This window comes from Pituophis catenifer, unplaced genomic scaffold (assembly GCF_029215685.1).
Source record: "Pituophis catenifer annectens isolate HBS135680 unplaced genomic scaffold, rPitCat1.0.hap2 SCAF_3, whole genome shotgun sequence".
Classification (NCBI taxonomy): Eukaryota; Metazoa; Chordata; class Lepidosauria; order Squamata; family Colubridae; genus Pituophis; species Pituophis catenifer.
The window spans coordinates 124,684,756-124,712,427 of NW_027256883.1; the positions used below are offsets into that span (position 1 = coordinate 124,684,756).

General features: G+C 36.1%; 1 protein-coding gene across 1 annotated transcript in view; it reads left to right on the plus strand.

Annotated features, from left to right (window-relative positions):
* Nucleotides 1-23,890, plus strand: part of WDR47 (WD repeat domain 47) — a 40,905-nt gene extending 17,015 nt beyond the window's left edge. The window contains exons 5-15 of the mRNA XM_070939327.1: nucleotides 522-1,324; nucleotides 6,577-6,703; nucleotides 8,521-8,699; nucleotides 8,886-9,116; nucleotides 10,573-10,648; nucleotides 13,869-14,026; nucleotides 18,404-18,573; nucleotides 20,368-20,538; nucleotides 20,820-20,951; nucleotides 21,479-21,697; nucleotides 23,420-23,890. Coding sequence (XP_070795428.1) covers nucleotides 522-1,324; nucleotides 6,577-6,703; nucleotides 8,521-8,699; nucleotides 8,886-9,116; nucleotides 10,573-10,648; nucleotides 13,869-14,026; nucleotides 18,404-18,573; nucleotides 20,368-20,538; nucleotides 20,820-20,951; nucleotides 21,479-21,697; nucleotides 23,420-23,562 — 2,409 coding nt within the window. The 3' untranslated portion in view covers nucleotides 23,563-23,890. The remainder of the gene's footprint in view (nucleotides 1-521; nucleotides 1,325-6,576; nucleotides 6,704-8,520; nucleotides 8,700-8,885; nucleotides 9,117-10,572; nucleotides 10,649-13,868; nucleotides 14,027-18,403; nucleotides 18,574-20,367; nucleotides 20,539-20,819; nucleotides 20,952-21,478; nucleotides 21,698-23,419) is intronic.
* The last annotated feature ends 3,782 nt before the right edge of the window (nucleotides 23,891-27,672 follow it).

A 27,672-nucleotide genomic window follows, 5' to 3' on the forward strand; every position in this document is an offset into this window, starting at 1 on the left:
TGTTGTTTGGCTGCCTTAAGACTACCATTTGGTTCATCCTTAAGCACTATCCATGGTGCACCACAGGGGGCAAACCAGCTTCACACCAGGCTATTCCAAGTAAAGCTGCCTTTTGCAATTGACAGATTGTGACTGATAGTGTTCAAGTGGTGCTTTGGTTGTTTTGGAATTGCACCCAAGCTGTCCATTACTATTGATACTTTGTTTATTGTTATTAATTGGATTTCTGGACAACCATCTATGAGACATGTGGACTGACTGAAAAAAGTAATGCTCTTTTGCATTAAAAAGTAGTCTAGTTTTAACACCAGACATATAAAATATGTGTATAAGAAGTTGCTTTAAATGTGGTCTAAAAATGTATATGAGAAAGAAATACCACTAGATTTCCTAGGAAAATAATATGCACTATATTGTATTGGTGTGATCAATAAATAACTTTAGCAGAGAAAATGAATTGCAGCTATGTTGTGCAAAGTGACCTTTTTTCCTTAAATAAACAAAAATGTTTTTCCCCGCAGTTGGAATTTACAATGCAGGAAGCTGTGCAGTGCCTACATGCTCTAGAAGAATATTGTCCTTGTAAAGAAGATTATAGCAAACTGTGTTTACTACTCACATTGCCTCGTCTGACTAACCATGCAGAATTCAAGGACTGGAATCCCAGCACCGCACGAGTTCACTGTTTTGAAGAGGCTTGTATCATGGTGGCAGAGTTTATTCCTGCTGATAGAAAACTAAGTGAGGCTGGATTTAAAGCAAGCAATAATCGCTTATTTCAGCTTCTGATGAAGGGACTGTTATATGAATGTTGTGTTGAGTTCTGTCAGAGTAAAGCAACAGGAGAGGAAATTACAGAGAGTGAAGTGTTACTCGGAATTGACCTTCTATGCGGGAATGGATGTGATGATTTGGACCTTAGTTTGCTATCGTGGCTTCAGAATTTGCCCTCTACTGTTTTCTCTTGTGCTTTTGAACAAAAAATGCTTAACATTCATGTTGACAAACTTTTAAAACCTACAAAAGCTGCCTACGCTGATCTTTTGACACCCCTCATCAGCAAACTTTCTCCTTATCCGTCTTCACCCATGAGGCGACCTCAATCCGCTGATGCTTACATGACCCGTTCCTTAAATCCTGCATTGGATGGACTCTCCTGTGGGTTAACAGGTCATGAGAAACGTATCACAGATCTTGGGACAAAAACATCTCCCATGTCTCACTCCTTTGCTAACTTCCATTATCCAGGAGTACAGAACCTTACTCGTAGTTTAATGTTGGAAACTACCGATTGCCATAGCATTTGTGAAGAATCACCTGAACGGTAAGTGATCCTCAATTTTAGATATTTATGCAAAGAAACTTGAAGTTGAAGTTGTTTTTCAGTATAATATAAATATTAAAATTTCTTTTTCCCTACAAGATTGTATAAATGTTTAATAACTGTAATAGGAGACAGTGCCTAGTGATCAGTAATTTAGTGATTAAATAATTGTTTAATTATTGAGCATTATCAATGCACAGGAAGGTTTGCAGTTTAACAAAGAAAGCCATTCCGTATATCCAAGCAAAAAACTCTATACAATTTTACAATCAAGGAAGAACAGAGGTGAAAGTCACTGAAAGAATATGGTAGGGGATAGGAATCAAAACAATTTAAAGTCTGGAGAAAATGTGTTCAGTATATCTTTCAATAGTGTATAGAAACAATAACAACAACATGCATAAAATGTAGTATCCCAACCATGTGCATTTTAACAAGAATAGATAATTAACCATTGTCAGACCATAATGCTTTAATAACAATGTATAAAAACATATGTATGCAGGCTGAATTTTCTTTACAGCTAAGTTGAGAAAGTACCAGTAATAGCATTAAGCTGGGAGTTTGCTATGCTAAGTTGTTTGATTTTTGGACTTCAAACTAATCTTTCTCACCTGTTTTCCATCCTTCTCCTACAGAGGTTAATCTAAACGGTGATAAACTATTTCTCTCATACTAGGATTAAACGAGATATCCCCTGTCCTCTGTTTAGTAACATGCTGCAAGTGTAGTTGATAAACCTAGATCCTTTCCATCCAGACCCATCCTTTCACCTGGCAATCTGTCACTTCTAGTTCTTTCCCTAGTGGATATCAGTTAAGAGCATTCAAGTGGTGTATTCCTGGTACAGCAAGAAATTTTTTTTTGGAAGGTTTACATTTCAGGCTTTTGATGTGGTTTCATGTGTAGAGGGCACGCCTTCCCAGGGTCTTCACTTTTGCTCTCTTGTCTAGAGGGTTTGGGATACCTGTAAGGAGAATCTGACGAGGAGATACTAGTTTTATGTACTACCACTAGCAACTTGTTGGTTTGGAGCTAGAAGGTCTGGTGTATGCCAGCATGAGGTCAAAACTGGGATCATTCATGATCTTTGCTTGCTTTGAGACGAAGTCTACGAATAATACACTGGTTTAGTTCTTCTTGGGTAAACTACCACCATCTATATAGGAATCCTCCTGTGCAAAACAAGAAACCTCTTTAGTCTCAATTTAAAATAGTACAGAAAATCTGATGATTGCACCTTGCCAGTGCACTATATTTGAGACTAGGCCTCAATGCTAAGTGTAATACACTGTACTAATATATAGTGTTAATAACATTAAATTAAAAAGTTATAACATAAAATAATAGCATTAATAATAGCATTACCTCCTTCTCTGCTATGGCTATGTCTTACGTTCCCCCTCAGTAATAATTCTCAGTTAAAAAACTTCTCAACCAGACTTTAACTTGTTTTCTGGACATACCTCCTGGCCAGGCATTCCATCCTTTTACCTTGTATTGCCTCTGTGCTCTGGTGCTGAAAATCATCCGTAGCAAAATCCAGAGAAGGATTTTTAATCCCTAAGTGGAGAGACATTCATATATGGCCTGTACCTGGCCTCCCAGGGCCTCCCCCATGGACCTGAGGCACCTTACCACTGATCATTTGGCGGGGAAGCTTTTGGGATTTTAGGGGCCACCTGATCCACCAATCTTTGAAGTAGCAAAAAATTATACTGTTAGGAAATTTGTTTTCCTCCCCTCAGTTGTTACTGGAAGAAAATATCAAACAATCATTCCCCTAATATCAGGAAACTAGGACTACTAAATAAGATAGATAAGTCTTAGAGACTTGGACTATATAAATTGTGACAAATAGGTACACCAAGAGGGTTAGCCATCCATCAAAGCTTGTTCAAACTTTGCAGAGGGTTTATAAATATGTAATAGCTATCAGGAGGTGTTGTGGGGTTGCCGGGTGAAGCAAAAGGGAGCAGACCCACTGCAAAGTGCAGCCGTTTGGTCACATTATTGGTTAGCCTTCTTTCAGAACAGCATTAACTCTGTGCTCAAAAGTAGTTTGACTGACATTAGGCAGATGTATTGTGATTGGTGGTGCCGTGCAATAGAAGTCGCCTTCCTCCCACTTCACCTTTTCAGTGCTTATCACCTGTTAGGGGATAGATCCCAATTTCAGAGGATCTCTGAATCCTCTGCCAGGTCTCTGAACTGAGGAAAGGCCAGTTTGAAGGATATGGAACTTCTTGTCCAGACTAGATCAGGAGGCTGCCCATAACACTAACATTTACCAATAGAAATTGGACCAATTCTGTCTCATAGAAGTCACCAGACCATATCACTGAATGAAGTGTGAATGAGTATGTTCTTCGCAAAAAAAAAAAAAAATGGTTCAAAAAGCTGAGGAGGATATAACTTGTCCAAGTATAGGTTGGGGAACTGGGGAAAGTGTTTTTATGAGAACCTGGCAGAATATAACAATTGCCAAAACATGTTTGTCCTGCAATTAACTAAAATGAGAAAAAGTTCAGAGTCATGGGAAACACAAGAGTATAGAAACAGTGAAGAAGAAAGAAAAGAATATGTTTTTAAAAGAGATAATTTTGCAGTAAACGCATGAAAATACTGAAGTATGTTGTAAATATCGGCGGGATTCAGCTTGTTCGGGTCTGTTCGGGCGAACCAGTTGTTAAATTGCTGGCTGGCCCCACCCCTTCCAGGAGTCCCCACATGCCCCATTTTGGCTCCCAGGTAAGTGGAGGGAGGCCTACTGGGCCCAAAACGGGGCATGGGGGGGCACAGCCCATTTTTGCTCCCAGGAGACTGCAGGGAGACCTACTAGGCCCAAAACAGGCCAGGGTGCGTGGCACTGTCCCCACCCACAGCCCATTTTTGTTCCCAGGAGGCTGCAGGGAGGCCTACTAGGTCCAAAATGGGGTGTGGGGGTACAGCACGGGCCCCCCACGGCCTCTTTTTGCTTCCAGGAGGCTGCAGGGAGGCCTACTAGGCCGAAAACGGGGCACAGGATGCAGCACAACCGCCTGCCACCCATTTTTGCTCCCAGGGAGGTGCAGGAGGCCAAGTGCTGCCTGTCACACTCCCTGGCCACGCCCATCATGGCCACACCTACCCAGACGGTCATTAGGGCAGAGAACTGATTGTTAAATTATTTGAATCCCACCACTGGTTGTAATCCTGTATGTAGTTTATGGCAGATCAGTGACTGGTAACTCTACAAATACATAGATAATTTATTGTTTAGAAGCTAATTTTAAAGCTCTGCTGCCCAGCCATCAATATCACATTGAAAGTAGGATTTCCTGGCCTGTAAAATCTGCCAGTTGGCAATTGAAGTAGGAAATTGAATCACCGTGGCATATGTCCTATTACATAGAAATGTTAATATGTACAGAAGAAAATTCACAAATAGTAGCTAACCTGAGTATAAATTTAAAATATTTCTTTCTTTGCCCTTGGTGTGGTACAATGTTTTTTATACATAAGCCCTAGTTAAGATCCCGCCTACTCCGGGGTACCTACTGAGGGACTTAGATTGTAGTGATACAAGGAAAGCTGATCTGGAAGAAGTATTCAAACTATTCTAGTTGGAGCTATACTTCGTCTTGAAAGAGGAAATGTATATTGAGCAATGCTCCTAGAAAAGATCTTGCTTGCTACTGGTATGGATGGGTAGGGTTTACATGCAGAAATGCTCTTAATTTGATATGGCTGTTAGACTAAATGTAATCTTTTTTGAAGAAATCTAATCTTGCCACAGATACAAGTAGTTCTCAATTTACAATCACAATTGAGCCCAAAATTTCTGTTGCTAAGTGAGACAGTAGTTAAATGAGTCTTGCCCCATATTACAACCTTTCTTGCCACAGTTGGAAAGTGAATTATTGCAGTTGTTCAGTTTGTATTACGATTAAATGAATCTGGCTTCCCCCATTCACTTTGCTAGTCAATAGATTGCAAAAGGTGATCACATGAACCTGCAACTGTCATAAATATAGATCAATTGCCAAATATCTGAATTTTGATCACGTGATCTTGGGGATTCTGTAATAGTTGTAAGTGTGAAAAACGGTCATAAGTCACTTTCTTCAGTGCCGTTGTAACTGTGAATGGTCACTAAATGAACTGTTGTAAGTCGAGGGCTACCTGTATCTTGTTTGCTTCAGTAGTGGAATATTGCAAGAGAGTCATATCAGATGCAGGTGGAAAAATGAAAATGATTTTCTCTGAAAATGATCTTTCTGGTATTATCTAGAAGGCTTGTTTCTCAAGGTTTCTGATTTTTTTCTTAGTATGCCATTTTAAAATATTATTATAATGTACTTAGTGGGTTTTGTAACATGCAGAGATATAAATGCCTTTAAAAACAAAATGTGTACATATATATCTACTTAAATAGGGCAAAGCAAACAATGCTTTGTGTTAATCCAAGGTGTCAGTCCAGCTGACTGCTTGAAGCATGATGTTTTTGTGAAGGTGCAGTCTCTTCAAGGCTCTCACCACTCTGAACATTTAACAACAACTTATTGAAAAAAGCCTGTAGTTTAGGTACTTTAGAATAGCAGTCACTATATAATAGGAAATTATTAAAAGATAATCACAGAACAAAGCTTCTAATATTTCTATATGTTAAATTATTATGGGCAGTTCTCTGCCACAAGCCACAAGCGAGCTCTTTGCTATTTTCTAGAGAAGAAAACCTTCTAATGGTTGTCCTGACAGATAATGCTACCCAGTTTCAACCTCATATTTTACATACACATACTTTACATAATTTGTGCACGCTGTAGTGTAAAACTTTGAATCATTTTAATTGTGTTTCTTCACCACCTATCATGAGATCAGCACAATACATGTGTGGAGGTAAAAGTTTGGAAATAGACTAGACTAGACTAGACTAGACTAGACTAGACTTGACTAGTTTAGTTTAGTTTAGTTTAGTTTAGTTTAGTTTAGTTTAGTTTAGTTTAGTTTAGTTTAGTTTAGTTTAGTTTAGTTTAGTTTAGTTTAGTTTAGTTTAGTTTAGTTTAGTTTATTGGCCAAGTGTGATTGGACACACAAGGAATTTGTCTTTGGTGCAGCTATATTAACCATTTTCTACCTGAAGTTTAGACATTAGGGTTTGGGGTTTTGGCATATAGTCAATCTATTTATCTCAATATTTGAGCTATATTTTAGAGAACAATAATACTAAAAAAATAAGGACATGTTTCTGGTCTCTGTATTCATAAAAGATGTGAAACTCCTGTGGATTCCCATAATTCATCTGGCAATGAGATGGCACACCAGAATTCATTCCCAGAAAAAGAGCCACCAAATGGAACACAGAATCAAGGACCAACCAAGCAAGAAAAAAATGAGGTATTTTTTTAAAACTTTCAAATAAAGGACTTCTGAATATTTTGGTCTGTGCCAGGAGTGTCAAACTGGATTTCTTAGAGGGCCAGATCAGCATTTTAGTTCTCCTCTGTGGGCCGTCCATGGGGGAGAGACAGGATGGATGCACCCCATTTTCAGCCTGGATGGCCTCCTGCAGCACCCTGCCAGCCAATTAAATGCATTTATTTATACATAGACTCAATCTTATTCACAATTGAAATTTTGCCTATAGTGCCGTTTATTAAATAGGACTACACTACACGACATTTAGAGGGGAAAATGTGTCATCCAAAAAACTGTTTGTTTTCTAAAACAGTCAAAAGCTATGACTAAGAAGATTTTCCCACTTTTTAGTGTTGCAGTCGCCAGTATTTCTCCTTCCTTCAAGGTCATTCAAGGTGCACCTGACCTTTGTTCCTTATTTTCTACAATCCCATTTTGAAATGTTTGGGATGCTCTTCTGCCCTTAGAATCACATGAATCTACCAAGCATAGAAGTCTGCAATAGAGATTTCTTTAAAAAAAAATCCGGACTGTATCAAATTCCCCAAATAAAAAAGTATTTAGCCTAGTCTTTATTGAAATAGAAACAAGGTCTTTTCTATAGAAATTTGAATTGTGTACCTTTATGTGAGCTGAGATTAGTTCAGCATTTGTCGCAGATGATAACATGACGATAACATGAATGTAACCAATTAGATAGATGCCCTCTCCTTTTTTTTTGAGGGCCAAACTGTGAAGGATAAAGAACACAAAATATAGAATCCAAAATTGCTTCAGCAAGATTTTAACTTTACAAGTTTATGCTAAACATTTTCCCCTCACTTTGTGCAGAGCAGTTATATGGTGCAATTATTTGGTGATATAGGAAAAATGGTTTCCCCCACTTTTAAATCTATTTTTTAGCCAAAACCCCAGCTGAATAGCAGTAGCCTTATGCCTAAGGACAGGAGAATGGTGTTTAGGGCAGTATTATACATAGGTGACTCCTTTTGGCTAATAGGGCATGCATGGCACAGCTTATGCTATATGCTTGCCTAATTTTGAGGGAAGAAAGCATCTGTGAACCTAGCAGTGGGGAGGAACTTGTCCAATGGGAATATATAATAGAGTAGTTACATACCTTCCTTTCTTTCTCTGCTTATGAGGTGATGGTAACTTTCCAGGTAAGACAGGCAGGTAGCTGGCATGAATCAGGGATCATGTCTAAAGATGTTTTGATTATCAAGAGGCTTTGCTAAATCTCTCTCTGAATGTTATTATTTGTTTACATTTGGAAGCATGTGGAAGCGAACAATATTTTTTTCAGTTGTTTAGGATGAAAGATTCTATTTTCAGTTTTTCCTATTTGGCTTCCTTCCTGACATTTCTGCAAATACTTTGAAATGGGAATAAGTAACTTGGTTTCCCTGCAATCAGTGGATATTGGGGAGGGATATTTAGTGGCTACTAAATCACAGCCTTTGCATTTCAAGATGTCCAGCAATTTTCTCTCCAGCAATTTCTTTTAAGACTAATTATACAAACTGAATTTACTGACTTTTAAGTATTCGTACAGTATGACTCTCTGAGGTGGGTTGATTTTACTTTGTGCATGTCTGGTTGTGATTTTGATTAAATCTAATCTGTTTGAATAAATTTAATCTGTTGTATTTACTTAACTAAAAGTTAATTGTTTTGTTTTTCATAACTATGGGGTATATGTAGCTGCAATGAGAATAAGGCCAGAATTTAATAATTCAGGAGTTATGGCAAATAACTAATAAGAATATGATTTAATTTTATTTAATCTGTTTTAGCTTCGAGATTCAACAGAGCAGTTTCAAGAATATTACAGACAGCGGTTACGATATCAACAACACTTAGAGCAAAAGGAACAACAACGGCAATTGTATCAACAAATGTTATTAGAAGGAGGAGTTAATCAGGAAGATGGTTCAGATGCACAACAGAATCTTACAGAACAGTTTCTTAATAGGTTGGCTTTAATGACTTTCTACTTCTGGGTTGCCAAATAAAATGTTAGCAAAAATGTTGACAATTCATTAAATAGTGATAGTTGCAAAAGAAAAAAAACACATTTTAAGCTAATTTTAATTTTCCTTCTGACTGGATTACTTCTTGCAGTTTATGAGTAAATAATATTTTTTTATATGTCCTACAGGTCTATCCAAAAGTTGGGTGAATTAAATATGGGCATGGATAATCTGGGAAATGATGTGCAGACACTAAACCAGCATTGCAATGGGACCAAGGGAAATGTATCCATTCCTCCAGATTCTAGTCAGACAATAGCTGGTGATAATACAAACATTAACACAAGTACACCTCAAAAATTTGGCTCCAGTAATCAGATACCATCTCTTGAAGAATCACCTGTCCATGGAAATCAGATGTAAGTAGACAAATATTTTTGTCGCTATCAATAGCAGTAGCACTTAGACTTACATACCGCTTCACAGTGCTTTACGTCCTCTCTAAGCGGTTTACAGAGTCAGCATATTGCCCCCAACAATCTGGGTCCTCATTTTACTCACCCTGGAAGGATGGAAGGCTGAGTCAACCTTGAGCTTGGTGAGATTCAAACTGCTAAATTGCAGGCAGCCAGCAGGCAGCAGAAGTAGCCTGCAATACTGCATTCTAACCACTGTGCCACCCCAGCTCTGTGCTTTGGGAGGGGAGTGCCTTGGTCAGTTTCTGATTCCTGGGGGCTGCATAGTCAACTCCCTGTAGGTTTCTTGGCAAGATTTTAGAAGTGGTTTGCCATTGCCTCCTTTCTAGGGCTGAGAGAGGGGAGAGAGTCCCCTTTCAAAGAACCCATTTAATATGTGCAGATTTAGTCTAAAGGCTGTTTGAGCCAGGCTGAAATCTGCAAAGTGTGTTTGTTTGTTTATTTATTTGAATAATATTGTCTTCAAGGTTGGGAGAGAGGCATTTGGGTTTTGAGTAGACAGTATCTTCATTAAGGCCCAGTCTATATTGAAGCTCCCTCCCAAGACTATATGAATCCCAGTGGTGAAATTCAGCCGACTCTATCCGGATCGCATGATCTGGTAGCGCTGGCTGCGGGAGGCTCCACCCACCCATCCGGATGTCATCATGTCCCGTTTTTTAACCTCTGCGCATGCGCAGAAGGCTCTTGTGCACACATGGAGGAGGTGCGCATGCTCACATTTGCGAACCAGTAGCAAAGGTAAGTGAATACCACCCCTGATTAATCCATGTGGATTCATCAAAATTAGATTAGTGGCATATGTTTCCAGTTCAGTCCACAAGGATCTGATGTGGAATTTCTGTTTTCATTAGGGACATAAAAGTTTTTATTATCAACAGACTCCAAAGACACAAAAATCCCAATTCCAATTTAAGTATAATTCTAGATAAATAGCAAAATACTTCAAATTCCTGAAGACTATCAAGCTATTCCTGCACACTTTTAGAATTATTGATTGCAAAATTTGCATTATTTTCACTTCAGGGAGAAACCCTGTTAGATCTAAAAAGAATTTGAATTTACTGCTGAAAAATCATATATGAAATTTAAAACAAAAGTGCAAAAAAGAACGGAGGACAGCAGCAGAAGGCAAAGGAAGATAGAACAAAAAAAGGGATTTCAATAGATGATTTTATTGAAAGTGGTCTGCAATAATTTGGCTGTAATAATGAAAGTTAATTTAAAAAATGCATGTTATGCAAATATTTCAATAAATCTTATATCAGTCTTCTAGTGTTCTGAGCCTCTTTCCTTTCAATTATATCAGAATGGATCATGCTTCTGGTCTCTAAATTTTAAAAAGTTAAAAATATATTTATCTCATTATGTTGGATTTAATTTTGTGCATTTAAAACAGTGTGCCAGACCATGCTGCCATTCAGGGACAACATGAAGATTCTTCAGGGAGTGTAAGAAAACCAAGAAGTGATGAGGTAGGATTTCACTGTGATTTATATAGCAGGACTCAGCTCTTTTAGATCTATTCTCACATGCAACTATTTAGACTATATTTTGAAATCTGCTATTGTCTTGGCGTTTATGAAAATATTTAAACATTGTTTGTAAATAATGATTTATTGATTAATTGTGCCATTGAATCACTGTTGATTGTTAGCAACCACATAGACATACCTTTTCCAAGATGATCTGTTCCGATCCTGGCTCTTCAGCTCCCACATTGGTGTACTCAAGGTTACTATAATTGAATGCACCTTGCAGCTGATTGTCTTCTTTTTCTTTCCATGTTTCCTAGCATTATGGACGTCTCAAGAGAGATGGGTTTTTGTATAAAATATGTCCAAAATAAGTAATTTGAGTCTAGCCATTTGTGCCTCTCATTTAGTTCCATAATCCATTCATTTATTTTTGTGGGATATCCACAGTATTCTTAACAGTCTTCTCTATTATTAACAAAAGATAGAAATATTCTATATATTTTTTTCAAAATCCAACTTTTGCTTTTACAGAATGTCACAAGGAAATCTTTGCCTGCATGATTCTGATCTTTGTAGGTATAGACTTGTCACAGCATCTGAAAATACTTTCTAAGCAGTTTATTGCTACCCCTCCACACCAAGTGATAGTCTGTGACATATTTCTTGGTTTTACTGTTGGTGATTGATTCTAAAAGGCAGGACTATACTATTTCAGTGTGCTCATCATTAGCTCTAATGCTGGTTACTGTAGCTGTTGTCATTAACTTGGTCTTTATTTATTTACTTAATTCTATTTAGTTTAATATTTAATTGTAGTCCTATTTACTTCCATTTAGCTTCTAGATCATTTGCATTTTCAGCTATCAAAATAATGTCATCAGTATAGCATAGAATATTGATGTTTCTTTCTCCAGTGTTAAACCATGCTCTCGTTTTCCTAATGCAACCTCACTCAGCATGTATTCAGTGTATAGGTTTTAAAAATAAAGACAGACTTTACAGCTTGCCTTGTTTCTTTACCAACAGGGAGCCAGCCTTTTACAATGTTCCAGCTAGATTATGCCTTCCTATCCTGTACATAGATTTCTCATTAAGACAATAAGACACTCTAGGATTCATATTTTCCTAGGGACATTTTACAGCTTGACATGGTTGACCTGTTATATTAAAGGATTGTCTGTGAAATCTAATTGATATTATTTGATCATTGATTGGATTGTGCCCAACTATTGTCCTTGCTATATCCTTTCTAATTACTGTATGTAAACAAAAATGCTCCTTCTTTGTTTTTCATGTCCTAAGTAGTAAACAGTAAGAGCTTTGGACTGAAAGTGTCAAATTCCAATCCATTTCAATTAGCTAAATTAGCTAATTGAAGCTAATTAGCTGAGATATCAATGTGTTATTTGATTTACTTAATTTTTTATTGTGTTGAGCTTTTCCACTCCATTCTTCCTGAGTTCAACTATGCTTTTGTAGCTTCAGATTTTTTCCCCCCTTGCATGGCAACTTCAGCAGCTTGACATCCAGAAGGATTTAACCTAGTTGTATTATAAATACCATTAATATGCCAAAAGATCCTCAGCTCTTCCTCAGTAACATGTTGAGCACCATCCAAGATAAGGGGGGCATGATCCAACACTCTACTATAAATCACTTTATCTGGTCCAACCATGTGGTTTTAGCTGAACAGCTGGGATTATCTTTGTACTTTGGGTGATCCTACGTGGAATATACAGTTTTGACATATATTGCCAGTGTGCTTCATTTTTCACTCCAAAAAACACCTCAATCATGCTGAAAGAGCATAGCAGGATGCAGTCTGAAATGTGCTAGTTAATATTCTGTCATTTATTGTTATAATAGGATGACATCTAGTGACAGCTGTAAATATCAGAAAAAAATGGGCTCAAGTTTCTAGTATTATCTGATCAGATCATAAATTTATATAATCATAAATACTGATGGAATAAACGTCTATGCTTTGTAGAATTCTACATCTGGTGTATGACACCAGATTATGCAAAAAATAGCAGTGCAAGATTATAACATTATACAACATATTTGATATGTTATACAATATATGACATGATATTATTTGTATAATAATTTGGAGCTTCAAATTATTAGCTGAATCATATGATGCATGTTTTGATAAAAGTATCATTAAAAGATAAGTGTATTTAACATGGAACTTTAAATCAGTTACCATCATTCCGAATATTACAATCCAGTTAAGATATCTCTATGCTTGCAGCTAAACCATTTTTTTTACTGCTAATGAGTGGATATAAAATGTTTCACTGCTAATGTATTACTTTATTATTGATTGCTAAAATGAATAGTTCATGTTCCAAAAATGGCTGAAAATGCAATGACCAGATTAGATCATTTTTTTTTCATATTTTATGGCTATATTGCAAAGCTCCATCATTTTGAAACATGATTTATAATAGAATGAAACTAATTGTAAAAGCTGAGCTTGTTTTCTAATCTTCTATTTTGATTAAACATTATAGCTATCTTTGCATATGATAGCTGCTGCAAAGGTACTTTATAGTTCTTATTACAAAATATGTATATTTTTATTAGAAAGTATATACTTTTCCTTCTGCAAAAGAATTAGTAATCATATGAAGTATTGATGTCCAAAATAACTTCATATTTGAAAAGTAAATAAAAAACCATTTAATTTAATTTGGAAGTTATTTTTAGATTTTAATTCTATGTATTAGTTTGTTCCACATCTAAAATTTAGATTTCTCTGAACATAAATTTAATTATAATAAAGTTTAGTCTAAACAGAAATATTTAATTTTGAAATGACCTGTTAAATAACAATGAGCCTTTCCTTTTTCAAACAGAAATTACTAGAAATTACTTTTTTATTTTCATGATTTAATATACAGTGTTAATTATTGCTACTAATATTTACATACTAACTGGATTTTCACAGTGACCTACTTTTTAAAATGATACAAGATACTCAGTTATATAAAACTAATGAAATATTAAAAATTCTTATCTAGTCTCATTTAATTCTGTGTTGTTATACATTTCCTGTTTATTCATCTTGTGTTTTATTTATATTTCTCATTTGCCTTTTTTGCTTTTTCAAAAGTGTTTAATAAAAATATGATTTTAAAAACATTAATTTTTATACTTGCTTCCTAATAAAAATAAATTTCATATTTATATTACTGTTTTTATTCAGCAGGATGACAAATCAAAGAAACAGTTCATTTGTATCAATACTCTAGAAGATACACAAGCTGTCAGAGCTGTGGCTTTTCATCCAAGTGGCACTCTGTATGCTGTTGGCTCTAATTCCAAAACTCTGAGAGTCTGTGGCTATCCAGAGCTCCCAGATTCAAGGTACGAATAATATATTGGATTTTTCTCATCATTTGCCATGCAATATTTGCATCCATGTTTGCTCTGCTTTTTTGTTGCTCTTTTCTCACCATTTATTTTTAACTTACTGATATAAAAATACCACTAGAATATTATCTGAAGTATTTTATGTATATAGGTCTACTTAGATTTATTTTTCACGCTCAAGAAAACATCATTGGGTTCAATTTTTCCTTTCAGTAGCAATCGGAAATTCCATTAAGCAAAGAATTGGTACAGTTTTGCCTATTTTTTATTGGGGGATTTTTATTAATGCATTGACTAAGCCAGTGATTCTCAATCTGTGGTCCACAAACCCCTGGGGGAGGCATTTATGTCACCACTGGAGGGCCGTGAAGGCTTGAAGAAATGTTATGATTCAAATCTTGAGTTAAGTCTTGGGGGTCCGTGGCCATAAAAGACATTTAAAGGGGGTTTGTGATAAAGAAAAAGTTAAAAACCACTGGACTAGAAGATATAGAGTACAATATACAATGCATTTTAGTCACTTTTAAGGTAGGTGATTGTAGGTCGTGGGCATTTTATTTTTGTGCCCTTGAGTCATTTAAGAGAAAGTGATTGACTTGGCTTTGTGCCTAAAATGGAACTAGAACTCACCAGTTTTTAGCCTGCTGCCTTATCTACTCCACCAAACTGGCTTTCTAGATGACTTTAGTACCAATTCATAATTTCTTAAGGTTGTTGTCGATGCTAGATGAAGCAGACTAAAAGCAGGTCTTTTTTCTGGTATATCTTTCTCTGGGAGATTAGCTCAACACACACACACACACACACACACACACACACACACACACACAAACTTTCAGTAAAATTCCTAATTGGATAAATATCTTTAGTATCCAGTAATAAATAATGAAAACCATCAATTCATACTTTATTTTAATAATATGATATAAATGACTTTTTAACATAATAGCCTAAATAACCATCCTGTGAGGTGAACCTTTATGAAGGTTGCAGCATCCTATGATCACATGATCATCATTTGTAGCCTTTATAACTTTATAGCTTCCAATAAAATCAATGGGGAAGCCAGCAGAAAGTTGGAGGATGCAATAACATGATATTTCACTTAATGACCTGCAATGATTCACTTAACAATTTCAGTGGAACCAATGTTGTAAATCATTGCAGTCACATGACCGTTCACTTTATAATAGTGTTGCATAGTGAGAGAGCTGTCGGTCCCAATTGTAGTCGGAAAATGAGGACTACCTATAGGTTCTTTCCTCTAATTTTGATACCAACAATTAAATTATCATACACAAATGACCAATAGCAGGCCTTATATTGGTGACCTTAATGAACAAGTAGTTCCATTAAAGTCATTGTGACTACTGAAAATGCATTTGGAATCATGTTTCATTTCTCATTTGTACCTTTCTATAAAGTAAGAAATTTAGAAAGTAAGAAAGATAATTTTTAATTGGTTCAATGATTCCATCATTCTCACTGAGTTTCTTCAATCTCCATTGTCTTGTGTGGCTGCCAAGCATGGCAAAGGGACCCAATATTGACTGTGCCTTAGATAACATGACTTGCTGCTTCTTCAATTAGTTGTCAGTTTGCTGTATAAAATATTGCCCCAGTGTGTGTTTTTGTGTGACCCATCACAAGCCCGCTTTCACCATGTGAAACTGAAAAAGTCATAAGTGTATTAACTCAAATAGGATATCTTGTGAAGTGTGTTCCTAGTCTCTTTGTAACTATTTGCTTATATGTTGTTTAGCTCCTCCACTGCTGTTCCTCAAAAACTCGTATTTGACTTAGGCAGATCTGCGCTCTCTTCTTCTGTAAAGATGACAACAAAGTAACTAGTATATTTATTTACCTACACTTTGGAATCTTTAGTTCATTGGTGGGGGTGGTGGGTTCTTTTGGCTTTTTCATTATGTGCTTTCCCACATCTAAATATACTGCTGCTCTATATATTTGGGCTGTTTTTTCTCCACGTTTTATAACTTAATACACCACTACACTTTTCAGCTTCTGTATCATGGTTCTTTTTTTTTAAATGCTACTTTAAAACTGTCTTGATTATATTAGCTCTCTGTTGCCATATTAGCATCCTCTTTTATTTCCTCAGTATACAGCCGAGTAGTAACATTACATCATTACTTTTATATACATTGTTTACATATATACATTTTACAGCTACCTGTAAATGATTGTCAAATGTCTCTTTCCTTGGGACAGTATTGGTTATGGTTATGCTTGTATAAAAAAAGAAAATAATGCTAGGCATTATTACACTTTCATTAGCATTACAGTTATGAGCCATTGTGTCTGCATATGGCTAAATTGGTTTTCTTATACATTAATTTGTTTTGGCATATAATACTTTGCCTTCACTGTCTCAAATATATTAGAAGTGGTTTAAGAAAATAAATGTTAATCTTTCTTTCCACTTTAACTGTATAGACTGCAAAAAATTTTTGGATAGTCCAGTTGTATAAATTAATCTTTGCTCCTATAAAGTTAAGAAGTGGATCTGTTCTGTTGCATACTGTATATTCTAACTATAAATAAGTAAATAAATTTGTTGTTTTGTTCTCTGAATATAATGGTGATAAATGATGCTGTTCAAGGAAAGGGCAGTTATGGAAAAGTTCTTTCATAAAATGAACTTGTGCATTCAAAAAAATCCCAGAAACAGCTTCACAAAGGAGTATTAATATGGATTGGATTGGATTGGATTGGATTGGATTCACTAGCTAGGTAGTGGATTTTATTTGAAGAGTGGAATCATTTAATTCCTAATTCAGCAAGTTGTTGTCTCAATGGAACAAAATGTAGAGGCAGAGAGTAAATCTCTTTTTATTGATTGAACTGCGTATGGGTTGAATAGATCAGCAAATACTACGACTCTATATTGATTTACATTAGCAACACGGATTTTCTCTATAAGTCCTATTATTCTGCTTAGATGCAGAAAATTTTGGATTCCTGGAAGTGGATGTTATATGTGAAAAGACTTATATAACATTGGTTCCTGAACATTGGATTTGGGAGATCAAAAAATTCCTGCCCTGCATTAGCCCAGTGTTCCAAGATTTGGGTTCCATAGAGCTTTTGGGGAAAAAACATCCTATTATTTTTTTTAAAAATCTGTAAATTGCAACAGGATATGCAATTGATTCAGTCATGTTTTTATAGGAGAATGATATAGTAGGAGTATATATTTTGCTGGAATGCAGAACAAGCTAGGAATATACAAATTATTTCAAGGTTTACTCTAACGTGGTCCTAATATAGATATATTGATGTGAAAATAAGGGTAATAAACTGGAAATGCTTTAGTTTAAAAGCCAGCCTAAGTAAGATGTGAAAGTTAAACAGTTTTGAAGCATAGCTAATAAATCCCAAATTGGAAAAAGACAAAGATCAATAATTTCTTGCCAAGATTCCCCATATCCTCTTTTTATTTTGATGCAAATATATGAATAGCCTTTTACTTGGAATTAATAAAAATTTCAGGGAATGAATTTAGATTGGAGAAAAGACAGGCACCAACAACATGCTGTAATTTGGAATTACATCAGGGAAGCAATGAAATACCCATCTTACATATTGCTTCCCCAATCATTTTATCAGTGCCTCCCTTCCATTTATTGTAGATCTATAAGACACACAAAGTCTGATGGATCTTGTAGCATAAAATACAATTTTACCACAGTATAAAACTTTTTTAAAAAATACATTTAGTTAAGTTTAAAATGAAGATAATTTATAAACAGCTAAATTAGATTGCAGTCCTTTATATTCATCACTGATCTTTTTGAGATTTATTTCTGAATGGATATGTATATAACTGTATATTGTTGATTTAGATTATAGAATGTGAGAAAGAAATTGCAAATCAAACACTTCTAATTCCAATATATTCTTTCATGACATACCAAAAAAAGCTAGATATTAATGATGGTGCTTTGTTTGCTTTCTTTTTCTTTTTAAAAACAGACAGTTGACACATACATTTAATAAATTATTACTATTATTATTTAGAGGTGCTCGCAGTAGTCAGATCAATGTTTAAATATATAGCTGTTTTCATATTCACTGAAAATTAACTATTTTCAACTCAACCTTTATGATCAGATACACTTCTGCTATTTATTTTTGTTTTATATTTAAGAATTTTTTTTGTGTGTGTTGTATTTCCTTAAATGTATTTAAACCATTTAAAATTGTTTTGGTGAAAATAATTACTCTTTTCCGATATTCTTATTAAGTCAGAAACTATTGTAGTTGGCTTTATTTGTTCACACATATGTGTTCATGCACATAAAGACACAGTGAAGAATGTAATAATCTTATAATGTTTATAATATTTTTTAGTGATAATAGCACTCCTAAACAACCCGTCGTTCGTTTCAAACGAAACAAACATCACAAGGGATCGATCTATTGTGTAGCATGGAGCCCCTGTGGACAGTTGCTGGCTACTGGTTCCAATGACAAATATGTTAAAGTGCTGCCTTTCAATGCAGATACCTGTAATGCCACTGGTAAGTGCAAGCAGTTATAAATTTTAATAAATCTGAACACTGGTGATAGAAGAAAAACAAAATTGTTCTTGCGAATAACATAGTTGAATCAAAACTAGCTATTCTTTTCAATCTGAAACATTTTCAGAAGGAGTCATTGATAAATCCTAATTCTGAATAGCATCTTTCTGTCTGAATTTCTCCTTTCCTAAATTAGAACAGAATCAATTTCTCTCTGTCTCTATTCCAGGGGTGAAATGCTCCCGGTTCAGACCGGATCGCCGGATCCGGTAGCGATGGAGGCGGGTGGTTCAGAGAACCGGTAGCAAAAATCCCTGTGCCCCTCCCCCTCCATGCCCAGCTGAGCCACGCGATCATCAGAGTCTGGTTTTTTTACTTTTAAAAGCATTTTTTCTACAACCTCTTCGGCCGAAAAAATGCTTTTAAAAGTAAAAAAAAAGCCTCTGATGATCGCGCGGCTCAGCTGGTATCGTCAGAGGCTTTTAAAAGCATTTTTTCTACAACCTCTTCAGCCGAAGAGGTTATAGAAAAAAAAATGCCTTTAAAAGCCTCTGGCGATCCCAGCTGAGTTGCCTGATCGTCAGAGGCTTCTAAAAACATTTTTTTCTGCAACCTCTTAAGGTTGTAGAAAAAATGCTTTTAAAAGTTAAAAAAAAAAAGTTGGCCATGCCCACCCAGTCACATTACCACCACCATCACCAAGCCACGCCCACAGAACCGGTAGTAACAAATTTTAGATTTCACCCCTGCTCTATTCCCTACCACATACACATTATATACAAATTTTATTTATTTATTTATTTATTTATTTATTTGTTTGTTTGTTTGTTTATTTCTCGCATTTTTATGCCGCCCAACTCCCGAGGGACTCTGGATTACAAATGTTTATGAATGGCAAAATGATGAATTGCTGTATTATAGATGACCTGAAATATCTTTAGGTTTTTGTGTACAAAAATGTTTAAATCAGGTTTTGTCTGTATTTACGCAATAATGACTCTGCCCCAAACAATGGATAGTACTCATTACTTTTTCCTCAAAACTGAGTATTCATTGTTAGATGACACTCCTTTTCTTTCAATTAGTGCAGGATAGAAAAAGTAAAATGCAGCAATTCTCCTGACAGAATAAGATATTTTCAGTTATTCATTATTAATCATGGCAGTTTATAGGTGTTTACTGAAATTATTATTAGATAATAATTCTTGCATATGAATGCCTTTTAGGGCCATTTGCCATTTATTAACTTCTTTAATGGATTAATGGGGACACAGCTTCCTCCATTAATCCACTAAACTGAAGTTTACTATAATTTAGTTTTTACACGGCAGCCTTAAGATATTGACAGACTCTGTTGCTATTTTCTGCAATTGGACTCTCTTAAAAAAAAATATAATTGGAGTTTAGTAAATTCCATTTTAATTACCTAAAATTTCTCTGTGTAAATTTTGCTCCAGCACAACATGAAGCCCACTGTTGGGAAAGAAACAAATTTCTCTTACTAATTAAATATTTATACAGATTCCTGCTATGTTGCCAGGTAAGCCTGATAGTCCTTTTCAAAACCACAGCCTTCCCTGGCTGAAGTTTGCTAAAACACAGTAACTATATATAGTAACTATATAGTAACTATATATTTTGAAGAATTTTAGTAGGTCTATTTGTTTCTCAGCTTTTCAAAACCAAGCTTTTGCTTATTTTTACATTGTGTCATAAAATTCTTTAAATGGTTAGTAAACCTATTCTGTACTAAAAATGTATTTGCTTATATATTTCCTGTTTTAATGCTTTTAGGGCCAGACCTGGAATTTAGCATGCATGATGGAACTATTAGAGATCTAGCTTTTATGGAAGGTCCTGAAAGTGGTGGTGCCATTTTAATAAGTGCTGGAGCTGGTGACTGTAATATTTATACCACAGACTGCCAGCGAGGGCAAGGTCTCCATGCTTTGAGTGGCCATACTGGTATGTTAACAGCTCATCAGAATCATTAGCTTTACAGTCTTGCTTTATGAAAAGTTTAATAAAGTTTAAAATGCATACTGTACATTAAAAACATAAAAAACCACAAGTGTCTCCTATAGTATCCCTTGTTGTGGCTTAAAAGTAACTATTTCTTAATTAAACTGCTTAGAGAGGGCTGTAAAGCACTATGAAGTGGTATATAAGTCTAAGTGCTATTGCTATAGGTGTTAATAGTTTTTTAAAAACTGCAGTGAATACAAATTAATATTTCTTATATGCAGGTCACATTTTAGCACTTTATACATGGAGTGGATGGATGATAGCATCTGGATCCCAAGACAAGACTGTGAGATTCTGGGATCTCAGAGTACCAAGTTGTGTTCGAGTTGTTGGAACAACATTTCACGGAACTGGTATGCTTACTGATATTGACCTAAAAACACTTATTGGTGGTAGCTGTTCAAAATATTTATTGTGCAGAAGATGGAGATTATCATGGTAAAAGAATAGCTTCTTCATAAATTTGAGTAAATACTGGGAATCTTTTGTTAGACATCTAACACTGTTATTAGAGGGACATTTCAAATAATTATACGGAATGTTTATTTTATAAATTGTATATTTAATGGTCAGTATTCCAGTCTCATATTATATGAAAGGCCTTTTTTTAAACTTGTAAAATAACTTGTTTAAAATTTTTACTGATACATGCTTTTATTGACAAGCATGTTTAGCATTCTCAAATCAGTCAAATGTTCCAGGTTTTTTCAAACTTGCAAAGACAGAATCAGATCTTACATTATTGTACAGTTGATCCTATGTTAACACCAATATAATTGTTAAAAGCATCTGACATTGTTTTGACGAGTCTTAGAAAATCTACATTAGAATCTTGATTTGAAACCAGATGTAGAGTACATAATGGGTCCTTTTCTTTCAGGCAGTGCTGTTGCATCTGTAGCAGTAGATCCTAGTGGTCGCCTTCTAGCTACTGGACAGGAAGATTCCAGCTGTATGCTTTATGATATTCGTGGTGGGCGGATGGTTCAAAGTTATCATCCTCATTCCAGTGATGTCCGTTCTGTTCGCTTCTCCCCTGGGGCTCATTACCTTCTCACAGGATCATATGACATGAAAATAAAAGTCACAGACCTGCAAGGTAATTTCACTTCTGAATGATTTCTAAATAGCGCAAATGCTCCCCATCTCTGTCTTTAGGTCAACTTCATGAATTTTATTTGATTTTTATCCCACCTTTAGTATTTTTTATAAATAATTCAAGGCAACAAATATGCCTAATACTCCTTTAACCTCCTATTTTCCACTCAGCAATCCTGGTGGTTTGGCTGAGAAACAGTAAATGGTCCAGAATCACCCAGAAAGCTTTCATACCTAAGGCGGGATTAGTATCAAGTCTCTTGGCTTCTACACCAGCACCTTAATCATTGTACCAAATATTTATCTAACTCTGATCCTTATATAAAATATGTGCCATTATGAAAAACTATATCTGTCTCCTTTAATTTCTGGAACTCAATAGTAGAATTGCTAGTGATTTCTGAAAAGGTTTGGTTCTAGCTCATTGATTTTAGCATAACTCCTTTAAGTAGGTTGTGGGTTTATGTAGGATTAAGTAGTTTGTAGGTGCACACCACATGGAGACTTTCTGTAACAATTAAAATTTTATTTGCATTTTCTCTTTTGTTCAGTACTATGCAGCATAAATTTTTTTTATTTTTAAAACATTGTTAAACATTATACAAATTATTGAATTATCCATATACTATGTAATTTTAAATGCAATTTAATTGCAATCCATTATATTTTTATGATTTGATGGTAACTTCTGAGATTGAAAAAAACCCATTAAAAATATATGTGTAGATAGTATAAAGGTAAAGGTTCCCTTTGCACATATATTCTAGTCGTTCCCGACTCTAGGGGGCGGTGCTCATCTCTGTTTCAAAGCCGAAGAGTCAGCGCTGTCCGAAGACGTTTCCGTGGTCATGTGGCCGGCATGACTAAACACCAAAGGCTCATGAACGATGTTACCTTCCCACCAAAGATGGTCCCCATTTTTCTACTTGCATTTTTACATGCTTTCAAACTGCTAGGTTGGCAGATGCTGGGACAAGTAATGGGAGCTCACCCCGTTACACGGCACTAGGGATTCAAACCACTGAACTGCCGATCTTTCGATCGACAAGCTCAGGGTCTTAGCCACTGAGCCACTGCATCCTCTTAGATAGTATAGTTTATTACTTATTTTTGAAGAGCTATACATAGAATTACCTGTTCTGTAATAGATGAAATGAGGGAGTGGAAAGCATAATCCATCTATCTGTTTCAGAGTACAGCTTTAATGATCTTGAACTAAACAGTATTAACGAAGTTTATGTGAAAAGCAGGAGTGAAATGCTTCCGGTTCGGACTGGATCACCTGATCCGTTAGTGATGGAGATGGGTGGTTCGGAGAACCAGTAGCAAAAATCCCTGCCCCCCCCCAATTGCCCAGCTAAGCCGCGCAATCATCAGAGGCTTTTTTTTTAATTTTTAAAAGCATTTTTTTCTACAACCTCTTTGGCCGAAAAAATGCTTTTAAAAAGAAGGCCTCTGATGATCGTGTGACTCAGCTGGGATCATCACAGGCTTTTAAAAGCATTTTTTCTACAACCTCTTCAGTCGAAGAGAAAAAATGGTTTTAAAAGTTAAAAAAAAAAAGTTGGCCATGCCCAGTCAGTCATATTACCACCACCACCCACCAAGCCATGCTCACAGAACCGGTAGTAACAAATTTTACATTTCACCACTGGTGCAAAGATAAATGGCAGTGATGTGCAGACATCCTATAAGCAATATTTATTCTAATTATTTTTCATAGGTGACCTTACTAAGCAGCTACCAACTATGGTAGTAGGGGAACATAAAGACAAAGTGATTCAGTGCAGATGGCACACACAGGATCTTTCCTTCTTATCATCATCTGCTGACAGAACTGTCAAACTCTGGAGTTATAACGTATGAATAAAGCACAGATCCACAAGACAACTGGAGTGTCTATAAAAAAAGCAGCATTTGAGCAAGAGGATGCATCCCACAGAAATTTGGTTGTTATGAGATGTTGGTGTGTTGGTGTGGATTATTATTTTTCAGTGCTTTCCATGTGATCTCATGCTGCTACGACCTACTGTAGTTTTGTTGCTGAGGTTTGTTACAAGAGCTCTTGCAAAGTCAATGTGCACTCCAAAAGTTAATTTTATTTATGTGTTTACACTTTGTGTTATTTGCATTCCCTGGTCTTTGTCTCAGTGACAATATTTTTTAAAAATTCAGTTTGAATTAGAGTTCAAGGAAATTCACATGCAATATCATAGCATCCACACAAATAAGTCTTGTTATGCCATGCTGTACAACATTGTTTACTTCTATCTTAATTAGTGGTCCAAAACCTTACCCATCAGTTTCATTTAATACATTTAATTATGAACTCTAAAGATGGTTAAAGATGAGCTGACTCTTGATCATAGTAACTATCTAGAGATTGAGATATATGATTCTCAGTTTGAGGTGTTAGATTATGTTCAAAATTCAAGCTTTTGGTAGAAAAAACATTGGTGTGAAGAGACATTAGCGTTACTGAACGCGAATGCAACAAAATACCTCTGTGTAATGTAGGAAAGCAAGCACACTATTAGGTGTGGTTGGTACATGATATCAGTGGCTATAATCCTTCCTACAGAGGCACGTATGTGGAAGTATTGTGTATGCAGTTAGGAATTTTTCTGAAGTTGCTATAATTACTAATTGCATTGTTGAAAAGAAAATTAATATATTAAATTGCCCATTCCTCAGCATTGCAAAACAGTATAGTAAAATGTTTCAAAATATCCTCTGGTTACACACAGTTTTCTCCTGTGTATATATAGAATACCATACAAATTTTAAAGGCAATAGCATGGCTTGAAATGCTATGTCTGCATGATAATCTAAATTATTTCCCAGTTCAGAAGTTTATTTGGAACTTTTAATTTCTTGCACTGACTATATAATATAGTTGCAATTTTATTTCTATAGAGTATTATGTTCATGTATTGTTTTATATTTTCATATTGTACATTTATATTGCTTTTAAATTAAATTCTTAAATATTTGAATTATTTATTTGAAGTAAAATTTAAGGCTTGGTTCTAATATATGCTGTGCACTGTAGCAAGATCTTTTTGAACTGTCATTAAAAAAAAGTTGAGGTTACTATAGAAGTGTATATGTACTTAATTCAATAAAGAAAGTGAAGCTACATGTTTTTTCTTGCTTCATATGGAAACAACTACCATGTACTTAATTGCATATTAATGCATATAGGAAGATATATGAATAAGATGACAATCACATTTTTACCAAAATAACCTGAGAAATGCATTACCCACAGATAGGGTGACCCACATTTTTCATGCTATTTTGAATAAAAATTCAAAGACTGCTTATGCTTGGATGGGCTTATCTGTGCATATTTATTGGAAATATCTCTACTTTTGAAAACTTTATCATATATACTTACAGATAAGCCCATCCCCAAAAAGCCAAACTTAACTTTTAAGGTGCATTTTGGCACCTAAAATTCTTGGCTTGTCCTTGAGTATATATGGAAACCAAAATAGCAGAATAAAGCTTTACAATAACAGCAGCAATGTAAAATTCATCTGAATAATAAAGATGGTTATTATGTATTCATTTAAAAGCCCTCTGAATTTCTTAACACCTATGTAAAAAGCCAGATTAATATAGTGATTAAGTCACCAGGCTTGAAACCAGGAGATCGTGAGTTCTAGTCCTGCCTTAGGCACAAAGCCAACTGAGGGATTTTGGCCCTTCACTCTCTCATCATCCTAGCAAGCAGGCAATGGCAAACCACTTCTAAAAATCCTGCCAAGAAAAATGCACAGACTTGTCTAGGCAGTTGCCTAGGCCAACTCTAATTCAAAAGCACAAACAAACAAATAAATTGAAAAAAATAGCAAGGGAAGGAATCTTGCACCATCCTGTGGACTAATATTCCATAAGGCTAGGAGAAAAACAGAAAAGGTTGTCTTTTGTTCAGGGATATTTATTCAAGAATCTGCTGTTTTATAGCTGATCAGCAGTTTTATAGTTGATCCTGATCCCCACAATGCATGGCCAACTACTGAAATGCTTCCAAACAGATACTCTCCTCTGACTATTTAAGATCAGCTTTGCACCTCCATTCAGCTTCCCTACCTATGGGCATATTTTCAGACTTTTTCTTTCATGTAGCCGAAAAGTGCCCTCATATCTGATACGTATTTACGATTAACTGAGTGAAAATAAGAGTTACTGTAGATCTCACAATATTACATTTTATGCAGTCTTAATTGGACTTTATCCCTAAAGTAGATAAATTCTCTAGCTTCCTTGTCAAAATTTATTATGAGTAATGAAAAAGCTACATTTGTATTTTGCCCGATAACAAAGGGATTTTTGGAATTCTACAAGAAACAAATATCACACAAATTTGGACACCAAACGCAAAATCATCGCAAAATTTGGATACCAAACGCTGCCTTGAAAGAGGCGATGGTGAGGCCTCTCCTCAAGAAGCCGTCCCTGGATCCGGCAATATTGGCCAACTACCGTCCTGTCTCTAACCTTCGCTTCATGGCGAAGGTTGTTGAGAGAGTGGTCGCGTGACAGTTCCCACAATTCCTGGAGGAAACATCTTATCTAGATCTGTTCCAGTCTGGTTTCAGGTCTGGGCACAGCACGGAAACGGCATTGGTCGCGTTGGTTGATCTCTGGAGGGCTCGGGACAGGGGCTGCTCCTCTGTTCTGGTCCTGTTAGATCTGTCAGCGGCTTTTGATACCATCGACCATGATATCATGCTGCACTGGCTGGAAGAGTTGGGGGTGGGAGGCACCTTGTTGCAGTGGTTCTCCTCCTTTCTCTCCGACCGGTCGCAGTTTGTGTTGGCAGGGGGGCAGAGGTCGACCTCGAGGCCTCTCATCTGTGGAGTGCCGCAGGGATCGGTCCTCTCGCCCCTTCTGTTCAACATTTATGTAAAGCCGCTGGGCGAGATCATCCGTGGCTTCGGGGTGAGATACCACCAGTACGCTGATGACACCCAGCTGTACATCTCCACCCACATTTATATTGCTTTTAAATTAAATTCTTAAATATTTGAATTATTTATTTGAAGTAAAATTTAAGGCTTGGTTCTAATATATGCTGTGCACTGTAGCAAGATCTTTTTGAACTGTCATTAAAAAAAAGTTGAGGTTACTATAGAAGTGTATATGTACTTAATTCAATAAAGAAAGTGAAGCTACATGTTTTTTCTTGCTTCATATGGAAACAACTACCATGTACTTAATTGCATATTAATGCATATAGGAAGATATATGAATAAGATGACAATCACATTTTTACCAAAATAACCTGAGAAATGCATTACCCACAGATAGGGTGACCCACATTTTTCATGCTATTTTGAATAAAAATTCAAAGACTGCTTATGCTTGGATGGGCTTATCTGTGCATATTTATTGGAAATATCTCTACTTTTGAAAACTTTATCATATATACTTACAGATAAGCCCATCCCCAGGCCACCCCAATGATGCCCTTGAAGTGATGTCCCAGTGCCTGGAGGCCGTGCGGATCTGGATGGGGAGGAACAGGCTCAAGCTCAACCCTTCCAAGACTGAGTGGCTGTGGCTCCCGGCATCCCAATATAGTCAGTTGACTCCATCACTGACTATTGGGGGCAAGTCTTTGGCCCCCACAGAAAAGGCTCGCAATCTGGGAGTCCTCCTGGATATGCAGCTGTCCTTGGAGGAACATCTGACAGCTGTAACTAGGGGCACCTTTTGTCAGGTTCGCCTGATTCGCCAGTTGCGGCCCTTTCTTGATCGGGATTCCCTGTGCACAGTCACTCATGCCCTCATCACCTCTCGCCTTGACTACTGCAACGCTCTCTACATGGGGCTCCCCTTGAAGAGCACCCGGAGGCTCCAACTGGTCCAGAACGCAGCAGCGCGGGTAGTGATGGGAGCAGCATGGCGCTCCCATGTAACACCGCTCCTGCGCAAGCTGCACTGGCTCCCAGTGGTCTTCCGGGT